Source organism: Lytechinus variegatus, chromosome 1 (genome assembly GCF_018143015.1).
Source record: "Lytechinus variegatus isolate NC3 chromosome 1, Lvar_3.0, whole genome shotgun sequence".
Lineage (NCBI taxonomy): Eukaryota > Metazoa > Echinodermata > Echinoidea > Temnopleuroida > Toxopneustidae > Lytechinus > Lytechinus variegatus.
Window position 1 is genome coordinate 11,030,859 of NC_054740.1, and position 22,320 is coordinate 11,053,178.

At 36.5% G+C, this 22,320-nt stretch overlaps 1 protein-coding gene across 2 annotated transcripts in view; it reads left to right on the plus strand.

The window, feature by feature from the left end:
- Window positions 1-18,243: 18,243 nt before the first annotated feature.
- Window positions 18,244-22,320, plus strand: part of LOC121428539 (bifunctional epoxide hydrolase 2-like) — a 64,732-nt gene continuing 60,655 nt past the window's right edge. For both annotated transcript variants that reach the window (XR_005971810.1, XM_041625314.1), the window contains exon 1: window positions 18,244-18,932. Coding sequence is in view for 1 of the 2 variants with exons in the window: in XM_041625314.1 (XP_041481248.1) it covers window positions 18,598-18,932 (335 nt within the window). In the remaining variant the exon portion in view is untranslated. The remainder of the gene's footprint in view (window positions 18,933-22,320) is intronic.

A 22,320-nucleotide genomic window follows, 5' to 3' on the forward strand; every position in this document is an offset into this window, starting at 1 on the left:
ATTTTGAACCAATAGGCTGCGAGTTATTTGCTTCTAGGCTGCTTTTCCAACACTTCTGTGCAAGATTTCCCATGTACATTTACTCTCAAAAGTGCAAGTCTTTTCCTATTTATCTCTAGAAATGTAGAGCTTATTTTTATAAGTATTTTCTCTTTTTATAATCATTTTTTCATATTGTTTAGAATGATCTGGGTGTTTGTGATTAGCAAGCGCATACCAAATTATTTGAAGGGGAAACTTACCCTGACAAGACATTATTCAGAAGTTCAGATGGTTTTCAAAAATTGATGTAAACTTGGAGTGAGCACAAATGTTATGTTTCTTACAAAATACAGAATTTGGAATCATGAACATGCATATTTTTTCAAAATTAAAGCTGAATAGGTTTTATGCACATGCATTTCTACTAAAAATCAAATAGAATAGTTTTTGCATACAAATTAATTTTTAGATGTTATTAGTTATTGAAGCCATGGTCACATCATTCATTACTGTATTAAAAAATGATACATTCAGCCATGTTATTTATGTTTTCAGGGGTGCTAGTTTTGGTAAGTGTTTTTACAGCATTTGAATATTTTTAATGCATGATCACGTACATTGTATTAGATTACTACTGAAAAATTTGTGATTACAGAGTTTTGAAATTTAAATGACCAAATCTGGCCAAATTGACCAATTCTTGTATGAAATAGCATAAATTCAAAGTGACCGAATGAAATTAAAGATTAATCACAGTGAGTACTTTTCTTCTTTTAGATAGAGTTGATATATACTCCTACCTAGCTTTATAGTTTTGTCATGGTGTTACTGTTCTATGATTTGAAATATATACTTTGAATTATGTACAGTAACTGCAGTTGCAACTTTTATTTTGAACGATATTATGTTTTAGTCATAACGGCTGAAGCAAAGCATGGTTTGGCTTGCTCAAATGCAATATTCTTTTTTTTCATTATCTTAAAATATTTTGGTGGATCCGCAATCGAATTTCCTCAATTTTTTGTAAAATCCTAAATTTTTGGGATGTCTGCTATTATCTTGATTTCTTTAAATTAGATGATTGAATATCAGATACGAGTCATAAATATGAATTTCAATTATTGTACAAATCAAATATTATGCCTGTATAAATTTGCTGTGATATGTTAATGTTGTGTTTGCTCAAATTATATTCTGTATTTAGATTTGCATTGTTTCTTATCTGTAAATTTTGTTTGAGTGTATCCAGCAAAAGGCTGAAATTTTTTGTTCTGTTATGATAAAGTGATTATTATGTTGGAATTTAAAATGAAATATTACTTCAAGATGAAATATTGCTGATATGGCATGTGTTGTGGCATGGTGTAAGGTCACAAATTTGATACTTAACATTGCAATGGACCTTTTTTATTATTTTCCCCATCGAGCACAACATTAAATTCAGATTTCATGGTGCATTGGGTTAAATTTAGGTTGATATGCGTCAATACACATTAGTATTGGCTTCAGGGTTACGAATATTTCTATTTTAAGAAATTAATCTAGGAGTTATTTTAGTACAATAACAATAATTTTTCTAAATAAAGTCCAAGAATATATACTCTGTTGTCAATCATAAGGGGGGGGGGTTATCATGGGGAATGGTGCTCAGATTTTTACCCCCTAGTTTTGGTCAAATCCTTTCAATTTAAACTCCCTAGATTGTTGTAGATTGGCAAGTGTGAAAAGATATGGAGAGTGCCAGAAAGAAGGTCCAGCTTGCCAAATCGAAATTCTATCCAGTCATTGATAGTTAGGGCTTGGATTGTATTCCATGCAATCAAGTTGGCTCGTTGTGTAAATGTGAAATTAAATGCATTCTGTGTGAATTCTGCATAAATTCTCGTCCATCGATAAAAGCTATGTATGATTCATGGAAACTTTGAGGGACTCTTTGGATTACATCATTAACATCAAAATTTATTCATGTACAAACGTTAGATTTATCCTGTCAAATATGCGAGTGATGGCATTTCTGTTGTACTCGGTATATTAACGTGAATTAAAACAAAATGAGAAGATAAACAACATTGATGAAAATATTCTGACATAATATCTCCATTTACATTCATCACTTCCAGTATTTCTAACCCATCGAATTCAAAGAAGGAAAAAAGTAAATTTTTATATAAATCTAATGAAATTATTACTTCCCCCTCTGTCTCTTTGCTTTAATATAGGCCATTCTGATGAGAATGGTGATATTCCAGGGATAACCCCATTGCCATTCCTTTTTCCACAGAGTTTGCTGGAGATTAACTCGAATGGTGTAGTATCTTTGTTAAAAATGTTCTTTAGAGCGTAAGCTCAACAATGTCAAATGACATTGTAGGTGTGTAAAGATATATTTTTCTATGAGAAGGATCATGCTGTACAAATAGTATGCCAGATTCCGGGTGTGATACAATCTAAATATCAAGAGAAATTGAAATGCTTTTGTGTTCAAATTGGTCTTTCTTGTACTACTACAGTTAAGCATTGTAAGCTATCTTGTGATAGACAGTGTTTTGTAAATTGCAGATTATGTGTGTATAAGATACATGTATAATTATCAATGTTTTGTTGCTTGTGTGCCTTCGGTAATATTGTATGTATAGAGGCTATTCCGTCCAGGGTTTGTGCTGTAACATTTTGAGACAAAAATTAAAGATATTCAGAAGGAATTGTAGTCGGATTTAGGAGAATGTTATAATGTTGTAGCAAATAGTGTCATTGTTACAGTGATCATGGCTATTCAGACTATCATCTGGCTACTTGTTTCACTCCTAGATTAGTTTTGTGTTTGCTATGATGAAGATTTAGTAGGTTGAAGAACAGAGTTTTTATGCTATATAATATAGTTAGAATGAAGCATTTTCACTTATGTGTGGTAATCATATGTTCACTAGGTATCATATGTGATACTGTAGAACTCGTAGGGTTATTATTCTTTGATGTCACATTCCTGTATGAAACCATGAAAATTTGTGTTAAAGATATATCGGTTACTAAGCAAGGAAGTCTGCCACAAGGCAGTTAAAGATTCGAAACCAAATTTTGTCGACATTCCAAGATCACATCGAAGCTTGCTATCATTAATTCTTACTTTTCATTTTCAAAATCATTATTGAACAGTTACTAACAAAACTTCTATGGTTAAGTGTGTTTTTTCCCCAAATATTTTTACATTTTAAAGCAGTGGTTTTGATCCTCAAAATTTGGCAAAGCCTGTTATGATATGTATATAATTCAAGCAGAGAAAATCATGTTGTAGTAAAGAAGTCTTTTTATATAATAAATGGTAAAAGCATCTCAAAGTGATATCTGATTAAAGATTTTGTACTGTTTAGTTTGTGATATGGTTATGTGATATGAAGATGTGAGTGAGACGTTTGGCAGTGATCTTGCATGTAGAGTGTTGCATTACATATGCCTCATAGTATGACCACTGAGAGAGGGGGGGGGGGGGGAGAAAGCGAGAGAGGGTAGGAAGAGAAGGCGACAGAAGTAGAGGGAGGGGGGGTTGAGAGAGGGGAAGAAGAGGAAGCGACAGAGGGAAAGAGATAGGGGATGAGAGGGGAGGGATTGCCATAAAAATCAAAATACATTAATACTCTGACTATTCATTCCCCATATTTTTCTTCCATACTTTACTCTCTTTTTTTCCTCTGAGCCTCTCCTTCCCTTCCTTCACCCCTTCCCCACCCTCTCACACAGATTCCTCCCTATATCCTCATCCCAGTCTTTCTCTTTTTCAAACTGCCTGAACATTTACAAGTATACTACTTTCTATTTATTTTGCCTTTGAGGGATAGAGAGAGAAAGAAGAATTTTCATTCCATTTCCATTTTCCCCCATAGCATGTCAATGTTGAATGCTTCATAAAAATTCAATCATCGGCAGTTATTCCTTAGTTGTAACAAAAGCTGAGCTCACATATCGAAATATTAGCCGCCATTATGTGTCCTTTCTCAAATAACCCAAGTTCATTCAATAAAATATATCCCAAGTACAATATTGACACTTGGCACTAGACGTCCGTCAGTAATTCCGTCTTAAACATCACTGAATAAATGCACATTATTTACCCCTCCGCCGTGTCTACAACTGAAAGACATTTTAATAAAAGGCGATCCTGTCACACGACAAACAATTAAAATAACTGACGAATCCATGACAACGACCAAGCTTTGCTGGTTTTCATATTGCTGATACACTATATCATTACATTATCACACAGCAGAGTTCCATATCCAGGTTCATCAATTGGCAGTACAATCATAATAATTGGACCTATATATTTCCGTATTCTACGAAATGCTTTATATTTCTAATTGGACTTTTTCTTGATAAAGGTAAGGAACGTATTTACTATTCATAAGTTTGGGGATTTCTTTCAACCATCATCAATGAAAAGATTGAATGTCAAACTTACTCCCCAAAAATTGTAAATTACAAATACAATTGAGAGAAATTTAGATATCGGAAATTTTACAGTTTCAAGCTTTGTAAGACTGCACAATGGCATGAATGAGGTGGTTCCGATTCTGCTCGATTAATCAAGTTGTTTCAACGGAAATGCATTTGTGTGATATTCACATCAGTACATTCTGATCAACCCATGATGGAACTGTCGAATATTGGTTATTTATATGACATCTGCAGGATCTGGTTCGGAAAGTATAGTAATACTTTGGAGAGAGAATTTCTGAAAGGTGCAAGCTTGTATTACAATTAACTCTAAAACTTTTCTCTTTTAATTACATCTGGGTGTAATAGAACTTTAAATACACTTGAATACACATCTTATTGACTAAAGCCGTTAACAAGTTGTTATTTGGTAATATTGTTTTTTTTTTATCTTTTCTGTTATTCTACTTACACATGTTATATTATTTCATTAACAAGAATATCCATTTTTATTGTTTCTTTATTTACTACAATACTGTTTACTTATATACTTAATTATATTTTTCATTTGTCTATTTATTTGTATTTGTTCATTTATTTATGAGGTTTTTTTTGGGGGGGTACATGTGAGTGTTTGGTTCCCCCTTTAATTTCCTTAGGCATAAAACATAAATTCATACCTCTTTTTTAATGGCTATGGGCGTTTTAAAGAACATCTTTTACCCGTGGTTTTCTTTTGTCATTATTTTCAGATGCTTCTTCAAAGAAAAAGTGGATGAATGGCAATCTGATTCACCTATCCAACAAAAAATATAGGAAAGTAAACTAATATGGTGACGTTTTGTTCCTCGTTTTGCCGAGTTCTGTTCAGGTCGTGCCAAAAATGCAAGTCGTAAGTGGACCTCTAAGTATTCCTCGAATAGGACGTCAAACTGAGTGTCTACAGGTTTCTTAATCAAGAAGTTTGATAAGACCCTAACGACCCCCCCCCCCCTTCCAAGCGACAAGGTGAAGAACGCATCGACAGGAAATTTTCAATGTGAAAGTGTCGCGTGATCTTAATCAAAAAGTGGAATAGATAGATTGAACCTCCCCTTTTCTTGGCAATAAGATGCCAGTATCGACGGTGAATTCCAATTACGAGCTTTTCACATGATCTCTTCAATAAGCTTGAATGATTGAAATCATTTTACAGGGAAGATAAATCAAAACATGGAAACCAATCGTTGGAAATGAAGTTTGAAGGCAGTGTGAATCTGTAGAGAATGGTCCTTTCAAAAGACAGTTTGAATGGTTTCGATCATGTCAGGGATAGTGCCAAGTTTATGCACGCACCCAGGTCATGTTGGTGATACGATGGAACTTCTTGCGTTTGTAGACCTGGCTTCGAACGACATCAAGTTGGCCCTTGACAGGCCAACAAGGTCAAAGAGGAAAGTCAACCACCGGAAGTATCTCAATAAACATATCGCCTGCCAAGTGGAAGATGGCAAGAAAGAGAAAAAGAAAGATATTGAACTTGATGAAAAGCAAGACAATGACAACACGGTAGATGGTGTAGATGTTTGTAAGACTATGAAGACAAGAACTCGTTCCTCAAAAGCAGCTCCATCGTGCCCATATTCCCATATCACCACCAGAGGTGTACAGTGTAAAACACATCAAAGACAAAAGTTGAGGTCCGAACCGCAAAATCGGTCTCTTGCTGCGCTCTTCGATGTGAAAGTGTTGGATAAACGCTCAGGAGCTGGCGAACAGCCAAGAAAGGATTCGCAGGATCGCCGCAAGATTCCCCTTCGCTCTCGAAACTTACCGTCGTCTTTTTTCTCAGAGCCGAAACCGAGAATCTCGACGTCCGTCTCTTCAGATATGAGTGGCATTCAAATATGCGGTGGCCCAATAGTATCGGGACCGTCTTGCTCGCTGTCGCCGTCATCGTCGTCGCTGTCGTCGACGTCGGAAACGTCTGCAGCGCTCGACTGGCTCCTCCCGACGACGGACTTTCATGAGATGATTGACTACTGGCCCGACGCCGTCAATGAAGATAGTGAATGGTCAGACGTAGCCGGGGGAGATGAGCGGGTGTTTGCAGATTGCCAAAGGCAACCAACTTACCATTCTAACTCTTCTACTGCAACTATGGAGGTATCTTCTGTTACTTCAACCAATCTATGTTCTGATAATCGGCCTTATTTTAATGATGGCTATGGCACGTACTACCCTTGTCATCATCATCCTCATCATCCTCCTGCTCATCGGCAACCCCATCTTAACATTCCCCAGTCCATATGCGACACAATGTTGCGATGTCATTACCAAGACCGGGATACTATCCCGACTGTTCCTTTGGAGTCCCTTGGTACCCATCTGCCAGCAAACAATAACTTCATCAGACATGACTTTGATAGCGCACCCTTGCCAACATTTCCAGAAGCATTCGCACCTCAAGTAAACCCGATCGAACATTGGTCCAATCGATCTAATTGCTCCTCTACCACGTCATTGATTCCTTTTGATCATAGTAATCTTTCAGGTTTAACCTTAGATTCCAGCTACACGTCATTATAAAATGTTTTGGCACTCATCTTTCGAAATAAACTTTAGGAAATGCTGGCTGCATCGTATATTCGAACTTGATATTTTTGCCATTCATGGGTGCCCAGATCAAGTAAATGCAAACCATAAGTCAATGGCCTGTATTTTAGGTAAACGACGACTGTGATTTTAAGCATAAATTTAATTTTGTAGGACTGATGAATGCAAATTATCAATCACGTACTACACAGTAAGTTCTGTGGATTATAATGTCATGAGTTAGAACATAATTATTAGGGAGTTTTCGAAGGACTCAAGAACAGAGAAACTGCACTGTCAAATACCCGTCATGACAAAAAACTCCAAACAAAAACAAAACAGAAGTCTTTGTCGAAAATTGGTGAATCAAAATATCAGTTGAGTCCTTGATTCTTAATGAATGACATGTTTGCAATTTATCTTCAGCTCTTTAGGACAAACCTGCTGTTCCACCTCACCAAGTTTCGACAAAGACCTTTGCTTAGTTCATAAATAAATTGGAAGTCGCCGCTGGGCGAAACCTCCCTAATTTTGCAATTTTTGGCACGAACGTTAGATTGTTAAATTAATTCCTAGAATCAAAGTTTCATTGTAACAAAGGGATTAATACAAATCAATTTTGCTTCTTCAAATGTAATATTGACCAAGTACTGTAAAAACTGACACCCTGAGGTGTTAAAATTATACCCTACAGATTGAACATAACACCAGAGAGTGTAAATGTAACGACCGAATGTGTTATAATAACACCTAGAGGTGCTAAACTAACTAACACTGTCAATCTAACACCGGTGTAAAATAACTGGTGTGGTCCTGTATGTATACCGGTTAACACCACAGTTTTTGCTGTGCGATAATAATCACAAACTTGATGACGCGTTTGCATATTGTGAATGGAGAATTATAGGCCAAATGGACCTTCGAATGGTCTGGGGAGTGTGTCAGTGTGCATTTGAATTTTGTCAGACGTGTATCAATCAGGGGGGTGTTTCATGAAAGGACTTGTCAGACGTATTATCCGACAAGTCCAATTTTATCCGACAGTTACCATAGGAGCTTCTCAGCCAATCAAAATCATTGAAAGATGTCAGATCAAACTGGTCGGATGAAAATATTGATGAAACACTCCCCAGATATGATTATTTACGTCTGGGACCGACCTTTAATGTCAGCATCCGAAAGACGTGACCAGGGTTCGAACCTCGAACCTCTGCATCAATTTGTAACTTCCCCCACAGCTTGGATTACATGCGCACGCCACAACGCCCAGTTGTTCTGGGGAGTGTTTTATGAAGGGACTTTAGGGGCGTTTTATCCGACAGTTGTCATAGGAACAGTGCTTCTCAGCCAATTAAAATCAAGGAAAGCTTTCAGATCGGACAACCAGTCGGATGAAAATAAATGTTGTCGAAACGCTTTATGTAGGATTTTCATAAAGGCATGGGAAAACGTATTGGAACAGCATTATGACCCCACTCGACTTCATTCCTGTTCTATCGCATTCGATGTTCAATTATGATTACAATGTCCTCCTGAGCCTATTGAGAAAGCATATGTGCGTGCTCATGTCACCTTCTCATTTGGAATGTAAACATCCATTCAAATATCATTCTACAAATGAAACGTAAATGTATGTTTTCGATGAGACATGGGTGTCGATTTGTGTTCATGGTTGGAGGGGGGGGGGGGTGACCATGGTCGTAAGCAGAATTTTTCCGGGGGGGGGGGGACTGGAAAGTGAGGAAGCGAAGCGACCGATCTTGCCATTGGGGCGCTTTTGCATTCTATGGTTCATTTTGTGAATAGTTTCAGTAAAAAATGTTATTCATTTTTTTTTCAATGGGGGGGGGGGTAACTGCCCTATGCTCCCACCGCTGCGTATGACCATGGGATGACTGACCCAACTTTTGTTCTCTGTCAGGGATTTTTTGTTAGTTTGAGGAGGGCAATTGCGTAATGAGTCTAAATTTTTTCGAGGGCCGGACGTGACGTAATAGGCCAACTTTATTTAAAAAAAAAAACAACGAACGAGTGAAGCATGCGAGCAAAAATGTTGACCTTCTAATGCAAAACCTAATTTTTGGACAGATTTGGACATGGTATCTATAATATATATATATATATATATATATATATATATATATATATATATATATATATATATATATATATATATATATATATATATATATATTCAAATTCACCCTTTTCTTCCATGCTCCCTACGCCCCACATCAGAGAGGCTAGTCCTTAAGACTACAGTTTTATGTACAAATTAGCTTCATTTCTAAAACGGGACTAAGTACATGTACGAGATCAATGTAAGCTCGAAGCGAGAGATGTCTTTTTCAATTGACCTGAAAATGAGACATTTTGAGAATTTTTGTCGGTTTTCAGGGTTATTACTATTTTGTACACTCTTTTGAATTTTAATTCTCATTTCTTTTATATGTTCTCCAGTTACTTTACATCATAAATCGGGAGAAAGTATACTGACAAAAAAAATTAAGTTACATTCCAAAGGGTGCACATAAACGGGGCACGTACAGCCCAAGTGCTTGGTTGTGGGGAGGGGTAGATTTTAAAAAGATAATAATTGAAAAATAGCATGTTTTTCTATTTCATCATGGATTTTAAAAATTTCTCTATCTATCTACTTCTAATATCTGAAGGAATGGATTCATTCAATAACAATATACATAAGTAAATTCAGAGTGGTAAAAAATGGGTCATGATGCGTGTATACGACTATCAATGTTACATTTGATAACCACACGCCATTTCCTCACCTGAAATGTGAAGATATATCTCTCACCCTCACCACGTGATTGATGAGTCCCTTATTATGGGAATCACTACCATCACGATGATAATCATTATTGTTTACTATTATTACTATGATGATGATGATGATGATAGAAATAATAATGATACCATAATAATAATATTATTATGAACATACTTGTTATATACTTGTTATATGATTCATTATGTTAAAATATGATGCTCGACCTTAATGGGGTGATAAATTGGGGGTACATACACCCCCCCCCGATCGGCACCCATTCAATGAGACAACATGCTATGTTTTGTTGCAAGGGGGGGGGTGGTATTCTACACTTCGTCAAACCCGTACCAAATCCATTAACACGTGCGTACTTTATGCATAGATAAGGAGGGGATGCCTCCCCCCCCCCCGAAATTTTCCAACCTTATCCATCATTGCCTTTTTTCAGAGAATTTGGCAACGCTCAATATGTGCCCCAACACCCCTGATTTATGTAGAACTATGCAATTGAATCCCTCCAAATGACGCTTGGCCAAATGACGCTTTGCTCTCTGCCTCTCTCTGTATGTATTCTTGATCATTAACTACTTTCGTAATTGTTGGCCTTATAATGAAAAAAAAACCACAACAAACAAATGCACGTCTATGTTTTTCATGCCATCATCATCAATATAACTTCACACACACACAAAGGTATATTATTTTCAGCAGTAAGAGTAAGAGGGGGGGGGGGGGGTAGGGAAGCTGTAATCCGTCGTCGTTTTCAACGAACGCAATAAAAGTAAAATAGTCATTGATTCTGAAACCAGGGAGATACTAAACTGTAGAAAAAAAAGTCACGAGAAGGTTAGATGTTTGGTATTATCACATCTGACTAATTTCTGGTGACATCTGACTAGAAAATAGATATTTATGGCTAGAATGCAGTAAGTAAGAAATGTGATAGACGATGAGTTGCAAACATCTGACGACTCAGGTAGTCATATTAAATAAATATTTTGATTTTAGAGGGAAGGCCTTGCCTGAGTTTCCCCTAACATGTCTTATGACTGCGTGTTATTTCCTAGAAAGTTCTCCATTTGCTATAATCATTTTATTTACCCCCCCCCCAGGAGAAAACATATGTACGATAGTGGCTCCTATCAGTAACGCAATGATCCTTCAAAAGTGAGGGACATGTGGAGTGTGTGACAAGATTTTCTTAAACGTCCCCAGTGAGAGAAGCCGATCATATCTTACCCCCCCCCCAAAAAAAACCCTCCTTTTTACCCTTTTCCTTTTCTTAATCGTGAGACTCTTTTTTTTTCACCCATTTTTTTTTTTTGGGGGGGGGATTCGGCCTTCCTTCAGGCCCTCCATCTGTACGTCAGGGGTCTCTACAATATTGCTTAACTGTGTGTAGTTGCACAGCTCTTGTTTTGTTTTTTTCTAGTCTAGAAACCCGTTCAACTTTTGTTTGTATTATGTGTGATGAAGCTTAACTTGATAGGGGTCTCGACGGTTGGATTGACACTTCTTATGAATCAAATCATAATTTATTTACTCACTTTACCGTCACCAGGGGTTATTCGGTTTGTCGTTTTTGATGACTAAGGAATGAATGTTTTCCTTCCCCTTCTTAATGAACTTCATGTGTCGTTCCTCTCTTTAACCCATTGGCCACTGAATTCTGTAAATTCCCATAGGCTTTTGTAAAGGAACTATCCGGGTCCAGTTGGAAACGGATTAAGCCAATCCCTTAAAGCATCAACGCCAAATAATTGCGGATTTGAGAAATCGAGCTCAACTGGATCCATGCGTGAAAGAAGATGGCATGCCCCGTTATTATCCCCAATAAGTGGTCTACGAAGATGTTGCAAATTTTTTTTCGGGAGGAGGAACGTTATTTCAAAGCCACCGCAAGAGAAACGCGCCTGAATGATTTCCTAGACTGAAATAGACATGATGGTTTGGATCAAGTCAAAAGTTCAACGTCACCGGCCGCCCGGATCCATGTTAGATTAGACCAATTAAATCTTTATGATCTTTATCCTCATCAGCTTGATACTTAGGAATGGCTGCTGGTGATTCTCTTCGCCATCATCATCAACCTTTTTATTGACCGTGTCGTTGTAGCAGGGACCCAACATGCTGATAATAGTCATGATAGTAGTATAGATTTTTATAGAAGGCATCGAAGAATGAGATGTGTGTACACAGGTCGGCAAAAGTTTAAACAAATTACAGATGGTGTTGATTTTAAGATAAATGCTAATCAAAATAATTAAATTGACTTGTATTGTAATATCTCTAGAATATACCTCACCTCCTATATCCCACCTTTCCCTATTTCAGGTGAGCGAACCTGGTGAGTGTATCATGAAGGTTGCTTTCAGTGATGTTTCATCGACAAATCTACTCTTGGTCAATCGGATACGAAGATTTTTTTTAATAAATGATAAAAGTTATGAGTGGAAACTGAGATTGCTCTGCTAACAATGTTATATCAATTGAACCATCAAGCCCAAACAGCCAACCATGCCTTATAAAGTTTGCTTGAAAAAAAAATGATTTGACTCTGAAAGAGCTCCCCATGACCATGATGACATTCATGTCAATGATCCATGCAAGTATGAGATTACTATCAAAAAATGATTACACGTGTCATTGGAAAATGAACCTCTTTTCATTTTCTTTCTTTTTTTTGGCAGGCGATAAGGACCGTTAATCTATGGATGCAAAATAGATGCGATAATGCGTTCATGGTTGTTTTAAATTTGACCGCAAGTGGCCCGCGCATGAGGGTTGATTCAATTAGGCATGACCCTACTGTTTAAGGGGGTAAGAGGATGGAGGGTAGCCCCGTTCGGTGGCGTTCAGGAAACCCTGGGATTAGGTCCAGGTCCTCTTTAGATCTCTATCGGACGGACGTTAGATCCTATGGAGCTCTGCTGGACAGTCTGTACATGATTTCTCTCATACACGCTTATATACAATTTCTCTTGCTTTTTTTCTTTTACTCTTCTCCTTCAACTCGCTCACTCTTTCTCTTCTCTTCAGTGTAATATGCTCTCATCCTCTTATCTTTATCAGATCAACTCGCCCTGTAACCATGGTAACCAATAATTGTTTAATTTTTAATCATTCTACTTCCTCTATCTTACTTACTATTTGAAAAACCCTATCTATCTTTCCCATTGTGTATTAGCTCCATCTTTATCCATTTTGTATATAAGGTCATGAGCATTCTTAGGCAATACTCTGCCCCTGTCCCCCTGTCTCCCCCCCTCTCTCTCTCTTTCATTCTGTCCCCTGGGAGAAGTCTTTTTACTTTTTCTAATGTTGGGGAGAACCCTCCTCCCCCCATTTTAAGTAAGGATCTTTTTTTCATGTAAAAAATACAACAACAACAACAAATCCTCCCACTTCATATGCCAGTGCACCTTCTCGATTGTGAAATCTAATGTCGTGTGATCTGATGGGTCATGATTGTGGTCTAGCGGCCAGAGCATCGGATGATGTGAGTTCGAATCCTTGCTTTGCCATTGTCTCCACATTTAATGAAAAAATGGCCCGATAGTAGTTTCTGTCATCTACATAAAATCAGCCAACATGACTGAATAACTTAGACGAAAAATTCAATTGGTTATACCAGCTATGTAGCAGAAAGCTGTTCTGCCAAGTGCCTACAGGAGTGACAGAAACAGATTGAATTTACTACCCATTATATTCCCATTTTGATCACCCCTCTCATTAGTCTTTACCCAAATCTTTATCATAATGCCCAGCACCACACTCCTAATTTGATTAGCCTCCATTCTCAATATACATGAATTTGAGAACAATCTTTGAAGAGTTCAAATTGGCTTGAGCAGATGCCTTGTAACAGGTGTATATTCACATTGGAAGAAGGTATACATATGTTGTTAGATTTTTAAACAACTCCAGAGTTGGTGAAAAAATGAACCGACCAACTATTGGTTCAAACTCGAATTTATTTTACATTCCATTCTTGTTTTAACCAACAGTTGGTCGATTCATATGTCAGCTAACTTATAAGTTTTCTAAAACATTTCTGGGAGCTGTAGAGGCAACTTCCTTTACCAAATATTTGATTAGTGAAATACGTATCATGTTCATGAGTACAATGACTACAAAAATAGGTATAGTTCTAGTAGGTCCATGGTTTTAACAATATCAGCAAACGCACGGTGCTCGCATTAGATGACTATGGTAAGATATGTATGCTCTTCGTGAATTCCTAATGTTGGTCTTTATAATTTTCCAGTTTGGGATCAATATATACAAAAAGTATACAAAAATTTCAGCTCGCGCTTCGCGCTCGAACTGTTTGTTTAATAAGACAGGTACGTATCATGATTACAAAAAAATTGCTTATAGTCTCTCTTTTTAAGGGCTGAATATCAACAATAATTTCAGCTCGCACTGGTATTATTTGATCGATAAGATACATTTCCAATGTCTGTACTAGGTTAGTAGGCATATACCTGCTGTACCTAGAAATCAAGGGCGCTTCTTGCGCCCACTATGTGGCTCAAATTTTTTGCTGGTGACCCGCGGTACGCCACTGGCTATTCCTATATTATATAAATAGTGTACAATCTATTGTACAATATACTGGATTATATGTACGACAAATATAAAATTATCCCGAGTGCAGGTTTATTTCACCGAGGCCGAAGGCCGAGGTGAAATAGGCTTGCACGAGGGATAATTTTATATTTGGAGTTCATATAGTCCAGTAATATTGTATGATAGAACGTTCACTATTTATTATAGTAAATAGATTCCTTAATCTAAGCCCCCCATCATGGATTTTGCCATCCAAAAATCGAAAGTTATATTGTACATATGTACAATATAACTTTTTGAAGGGAGGTCACGTGGTACAAATCCAGCCAATCACAGCTCGTTTTTTACTACCACTATTTACTATAATAATATATTAACCGTACATCGATACTCGCGCACCCTGGTTTCACTGAGTAGCATGGCCGTACGTTGCAAGGCGGAGGGGGGGGGCGCAATTGCTCCCCAGATAATTTGAACACCTTTTTTACTGAAAATTTTCACAAAAGTTCAATGTTTGCATAAAATCCTTGAATTTCACTTCATACAAAAGTTCCCCCAAGAAAAACTCGGGCGCTTCGCTCCCCACTTTTTAATATCTTCGAAATGTTTCTATGCGTCTTGCCCCCAGGAAAAAAAAATCTGCGTACCGCCGTAATCACTGAAATAACGTTGTGATATTGTACCCACACCCCATTACAAAAATAAAGAAAATTAATGTGAGTCTTGATTGCAGAATTATCCAGTAAGATGTTCATTATAATTACGATTACGAATGACCATCAAGTTAGATTGGATTGTTTTACAATAAAAACAAAAAAAACCCTTGAAGATTAAAGTATCAGCGAGCAGGGATTTTCCCCAACCTTTGCAAAAGTTTATAGGGGCGCGACAGAAGTTTGCAAGCGAAGATGTCTGCATATCTAACCGCAAACTGGGATATAATTAGAGAGAAGTCAAAACTAAATAGGCCTACTTATATAGCAATGATTATACTTGCTGATAACACCGAGGTGTGATCTAATAGGAAATGATACAAATCGCTCTTAACGACTGTTTGTACAACAGATACATAATTTCGTATAACTGCTTTAGATATCAACGGAAAGAAAGGCGGCTGATTTTTAATGACGTACAGCTTTCTTTAACATGCTGAAGTTGTTGAATAAATGATATTTAACCAAAGATCTTGTCTGGGATGGTAATGTGTCGAAGAAAATGTCTGCAACGATGATAATTGTGAAGTCATTAACCTCTCTGACCTAAGTCCTTGATACATCTTGTTGACAGTGTGCTTATTGAAAGTTATTAATATGATTCAACCATTACAAATCATTGAATTCATTTGAAAATTAAAACCTAGTTTACTACCCTTCGGAATTGGGTGATTATTTTGCTAATGTGAATGTACATCTGAACTTCTGTAACGTAACAGAAACAAGACAAATGGACCATGTGGTCGAGGGGAAAACATTGTCTCTCCGATCGACTGACTGTTTGAAAATGCGTTATATTCTGTCAACAACCTATCTGTACGCCACTGATAAACACTTTAAATGTACTGTCCACTGTGTTGGTAATATATAAATATTCTGGGCAATTATTATCCAATAATATTGAGCAAATTTATTACCCGATTATTAGTTAATTTACTCGTTTTGGACAGATTTTAACCACTAGTATTTGTGTGGACCTTATGTTGCCCATGGTTGGTTAAAAGTTGAGCATTTTATGCCCAACTGTTTTAAGAGTGCAGTGATACACCCTATAGATTTTATTTTCAAATAACAATATGCAACCCCTAAAATATTGAACAAATAACAGAGTGCTTGGAGACTAACATTTTTATTAATCCAATTTAAAATTGTATAATTATACTGATCTTTCAGGATTTTTGGGATGATTTTTTTATGTGTAAATAAATGATATAACATGAAAACAAATAGAAAAACTAAAATCGATGATTGTTCTTTTTTAAATGCTTGTTTACTTATACATTGCCAATAATACTGTCACAAGTATAACTCTTGTTACATCGGGCCAAGCCCTAAAGCCATCCTGTAGTAAAATTTCCATTCACTTTGCTGAAATTCTTGTAATTTTGTATTTCACCATTCATCCGAAATCTTGATATGACATATTGATTGCCGGGACACTCACTAATCCTGTCTGTACATTAATACATACAGGGTCTACTATATAATGTAATATGTATATTATGTCCTTAAGACAATTACTATTGGAAACAAAATATTACACGAAAATTGACACTTAATGGAAAGGAAGATACTCCACGCCTTTACGACAGTAAGTTTCTGATGATTGTGCATTTATGGAACATGATTATTTTAGAAAGATTATTTTGGAAGGAATATTTGTGAGGTAAAGGGGATTGAGCTATCAAGTGTCGATTTGAGATTAAAGATATAACCATGCTCGAAGCTACGGGGTTTGTAATCGCCGGACACAGCGCACTCCATCCATCGACACCCCCGTCAGTCACCGCAGGCAACTCATCACCATCACACCTTCTTATCCTTCACGGAAGCAATGGCGTAGCGACAAGGGGAGAAAAATCAGCCCCCAACAAAATTACCTAATAAAAATGATGTTATTTAATAGCGTTTTTGTTTTTCAGATTTATAAGAACTGTACATCTTTACGTTTTACAACGAGCAAACATGATAGGTATAAAGGTTTAATAATTATGTAAAAAGGAACAGTAAAGGTAAAAGTAAAATCAAAATCAAAGAGTAAAAGTGAAAGTAGAAGAAATAAAGATAAAAGTATAACTTACAGTAAGATTAAATCAAAAATAAAAAGAAAACTACCTCTACGGTGTATTAAAAGTAAATATAAATAAAATAATAGTAATAAAAGCAAAAGTAATGTAAAAGATGAAAGTAGAATTTAAAATCAAAAGTAAAAGCAGGAGTAAAATTGGAAATAAGAATAAAAGTAAAGGAATGGAAAGCAAACTAATGGTAGATAAGTAAGATTTGTAGAATGTGTTCAACTTGAAATGAGTTAATTGCAAAGAAGAAGAAGAAATTTAAGGGTGAAAGTTGAAATAAAACTGAACAATAAAACAAATTCACATTTGTCATAAGCAGAACGCTTCTCAAAAAATGACAATTATAATTTCCAGTATATAGCACGTAATTATAATTTATGTATTTTTTTTTACTATAAATATGAATTAAATCGGCTGATTAAAGTTCAGCTTGAATGTAATTTAATTCCCACATTCTGTGCTTAAAATATAACATTATAAGTATTACAGGGTGTGACAAGAAATTCAAAACATATCTAAATGGATCCATTTGGCAAATAAGCTTGTCATTTGGTTATTCTCACAAAGCAAATACATTTACGTTGAGTCATAACGTGGCAGCTGGCACACTTTATATTTTAGGGTAATGAAACACCTTATTGCATGAATTCTGATTGAACGTAATAGATCCAAGTGAAGAGCGACGTACTGAGAGACCATAAACTTATATGAAATTATATTATAGCCACTCGAAAAAAAAATGATCCTGAAATAATAAACGTTTACAATACGAAATATAGGATTACCAGCGTGATCCTATAACGATGACAATGAAGATATACATTTAGGCCGAATTTATTGAGAGTTCAGAGTTGATTTACTCAAAACAAGCGACAAAAGTGAGCTAAGTCTGCAGATTCAAACCCTTACACGCATGGAGACGGAGCAAATCCTATTTTTTTCTTCAGACGTTTATTAACCATTTATGATTCTGCATCAACATGATCACTGTGAAGCATGCAATACAAGACTAGTGGGATTGTATCGTTAGTTTGAGTTTTGTACTCTGGTATACTGCCCTCAACCGCTAGCCATACGAAATCATCCAGCGAATCAATAATTTATTCCAGACTTGTTATCAACGAGAACGGGTGCACAGTAGTTAACCCTCAGATAAATGTTCTATAAATACGGTTTGCACACAATCACGACAATGTTCAAGTATATTTGATCAACATTTTTAGCGCAGGATTTCTAAATTAAGGACAAAACATTCGGATGAACTTGATGTATTACCTTGTTTTTAATCGTCTCGTCAATGTTTGTTTTGCGATTGTGCTCATATTTTGGGATATTTGTCTACCCGTATTTAGACTGAAAGTGGAGTCATCAAAGTCATCTTCTGCTGGTTCAACTTTGGATCTAGTATTTTGGAAATGCTGATATTTTTCATTTATCATAGATAAGATTAAATTGGATAACAATGTTGATATATAAATCTGATCCGACCTACATCGATTCGGAGTTTCGAGTTGACGATCGAGCCCGGCTAGAAGTCGGAGAAATCCCCACCGTCCCTGACGCCGTCTGCCTCCACTGCCGGAAAAGCAAGAGAAAATTCCGAAAAGTTTTTTCCTACCTGCGCTCCCACCTGAAGTGGAAGAGGGGAAAGCAGACATCTTCTTCGATGCCGATGTCGACGACGACGGCGACGGATATGGGCGATAAGAAAGTGGTCCTGTTCGATCTCGGGGGTGTGATCGTTACCCCACCCCAAAGGGCGCTCTTGAAGTACTGCGAGGAAGCTGGACTGCCCAGGTAAATGATTGGGAAGATCCTCATTTCTAAATTGGCAAGGAAAATGTGGTAGGGGCTGGATGGGGGAACTTAGAGCAAGTATAGGAGAGGGGAAGGGGGGGGGGTCGTGGTGGCAGGGGAGACTAAAGTGATGGAGGGTGCAGTTGCGTACGTGAAAAAACTACTTCAGGAGGGGGTATATGACAACTTACCCCTCCCCCCCAAAAAAAATAATAATAATAAAATAAAATAAATAAATAAATAAATGAACAAATAAATAAAAAATAAGAAATTAAAAATCATCAAATTCTGTCGGGGGGGGGGCACTCTGCCCCATGTTAGATAAAGGCCCACTGATGTTGAAGATCTATAGCTAAATACCAATATTCAATGTAGAAATAAAGAGAGAGTTAGCAACGGGGATGATGAGATGTGAACGAGGGGGTGGTGCTGCTAGAATGGTACTTCATGGGAGCAATCTCTTTGCCGCCTGCCAAATGAAAAGTGATATAAATAAAGATAGCAAAAACACTAACTATCATTTAAAAGTATGATCTTAATTCTTTCGAATATTTACATGGAATCAATATTTTATTTTTTATTTCTTGCAGGAGTTTCTGCATTATATTCAAGATCAATTACAAATAAACAGATTCATACAATAACAATGGCAAAGATGAATACATTTGTGTGACAGTCGAAAAAAAAATGGATAATGTATAAGCCTCAAAACGGTATCATAAATAAAACATGTAAAATAGCGAGTTGGGTATATAAACAAAAATGCCGTGGCCAGTTATAACATGTATAATGAGCAGGAAACTGCTTGAAACAATAGCAGCCAGGAGGGAGGGCTACATGGAAACCGTAATGGAATGTATATTGATAAAATGATGTCACGAAAAAAAAGTATTACAATTTAAAAACTTGGTGGGGAGATATATTAAAGTAATTATGGCAAAAGAATCGTAAATTTGTAAAATAGAATTTCGTAAAACTGCAGAAGTATATTGGCCCCATCCATGTTTATCCTGGTCTGCTTTGTTTAAACAATTGGCCTTTATAATCATCATGATCATAATAACATTCTTTTAGTATAGATGTCATTCCGTAAGATGACCAATAACTTTCCCCAACCACATCAAACCATAGACATAATATACAGCATGTACGCATGGAATAACATGATCCTAGTATTCGCTTCTCCTTCTATGACTTCTCATGGCTTGATGGTGTTTCGTAAATTCAAGAAGTTATTTTTTTAATTTTTTTTTATTATCATAGTTTTATCATCCAAGGTTTCATCCAGTATGGATATAGTGGTAGTCATAAATGACCATTCAATGACCGCGACGAATCTATCAATCATTCTTGCTGGTATTTTATGTAAGCGGAAAAAATTACGATTGAAAGTATGTTATAAGTCGTTATTTTTTTGATACCCTAGAAATTGAGAACTTGCAATCAAATACTGACTGAAAAATATTGTGTTAATAAATTCAATATTTAAATTCCCCCTTTCTGCATATAGTTACTCTGTAGATAATGTGCAGTGATGATCAAGCGTTATTTAGCTGTTAAGTTTCTTGTGCTCTTGTATTTACTCTTATGATTAAGTTCTTACAAATATCAGATGGAAAAAGAAGATCAGTTTACATTTTATCAATGTTTCACTTTTGGGGAAATGTTTAATACTTTCTAAAGTTGGAAGCAAAATTTTCGTAAATTGATCGCTCGATATACTATATGCTTAAAGATCATTATTTTCCCGTCATTTTAGTATTCATGCCAATTATAATTGATAGAACATACATAATATACCTTGTTCGAGCCTCGGTAAAATGTTGAAGAATCGAAAGATACGTTTATATTTAGTTCATTTCAAAAAAGTATATCATGCATTCTATAGATTAGATTATCGTAGGTGTCTCTATTAAGTATGATAGGTTAACAGAACGGTGCAAAAGATCAAAAGTATATTACATTTGCAATCATGATTGCAAAAATTAGATACATCAGAACAAAAAAATGATAAAGATATACATACAAATAATCATAGATAAATGAAGATACGTCCCCTACCTATACCCACCCGACATCTTGTGTGTTTTTAAAAAGCACTGAATATAGTCTGACTCGAAGTAAAGGCAGCGAAAGTTAACAATCGGGGTCTGTTGCCTAAAATAAAAATATGTTTTTACGAAAATGAACAAGGTAATGTGCAATTAGGTCTTCCGTTACAAAACCTGAATAAATCTTATTCCATTGATGTTGTTTAAACATTCATAAACAGTGAAATTTTGAGGAAGTCCTCCTTTGGGCTCTCATTTACTATGTGTACAGAGTAAAAACGCTGTTTATTTTTTTAAAATACAAAATCGTTTAGTATATGATCATTACAGTATAGTTGTTAAAACTGTTTAAAAAAAAGTGTTTAAAACCTAATGAAGATTATTTTTCAATATTTAATTCTTAATATATTAAGAATGGTTAAAATGTTAAACAATTACTGAACTGTACGTGCCTACCTGGGAGGAGGGTGACGAATATAAGAATATGAATTAATGTAATGCAAAATATATCAAAGTTGTGGCGGGATTCGAACCGCAGACCTCGTGATTCGCACAGTCGGGTTACACGGTACCTATCAGCAACTGTATGACTGCGGGCGGGTGTGTATGTGTATGCGCGTGTGTGTGCGTGTGTGGGGGGGGGGGTCTTTGTCTGTCCAATTAGATTTGAAATATGAAAAGAACTACACCAACACCCCACGACATCGATTCCTGAAAGTCAATTAAAAATAGGAAGACATGGTATATAATAGATGGGACATGGTGGAGGGGTGAAGGTGATCATATTGAAATAGATGATCCTATTATATACTCTGCTCAAAGTTTTGTGAGAGGAAATTGCTGACCCGAAAAAAGGTGTGCTTAATATCCATACCCCTATGGGCGGAAGACTAGGCGCCACCACGCATGTTCAATGGTAAAAAAGGAGACAGAAATGAAAGGACGATTGTTCATGAATGAAATGGGTAAGGGGGGAAGAAAGAAAGAAAGAAAAAAAAGAGAGAAAGAGTGGGAGAAAGAAGGGGGAGAGGAGGGAGGGAGGGGGCAAAAAGAAGAAGAAGAAGAACACCGAAGAAGAAAGCGAAAGAGAAGGGGTGGGGAGTTGAAAGTGCTAAGAGAGAGAGAGGGGGGGGGGGGGGGGAGAGAGAGAGAGGAGGGAGAGATGGGGTGGGGAGGGAGGGGATGATTGCGGTGGGAGCTAGGGGCAAGCCTAAGGCGTAAAGGCATATGAGGATAGTGGTTCACAATTTCAAATTCTTAAGAGGGGTGGGTGCTGAAAATTATTTTAAATGACATAAAAAGGGGACAACATCCCAGATGAATGCAGCTGTGGATGT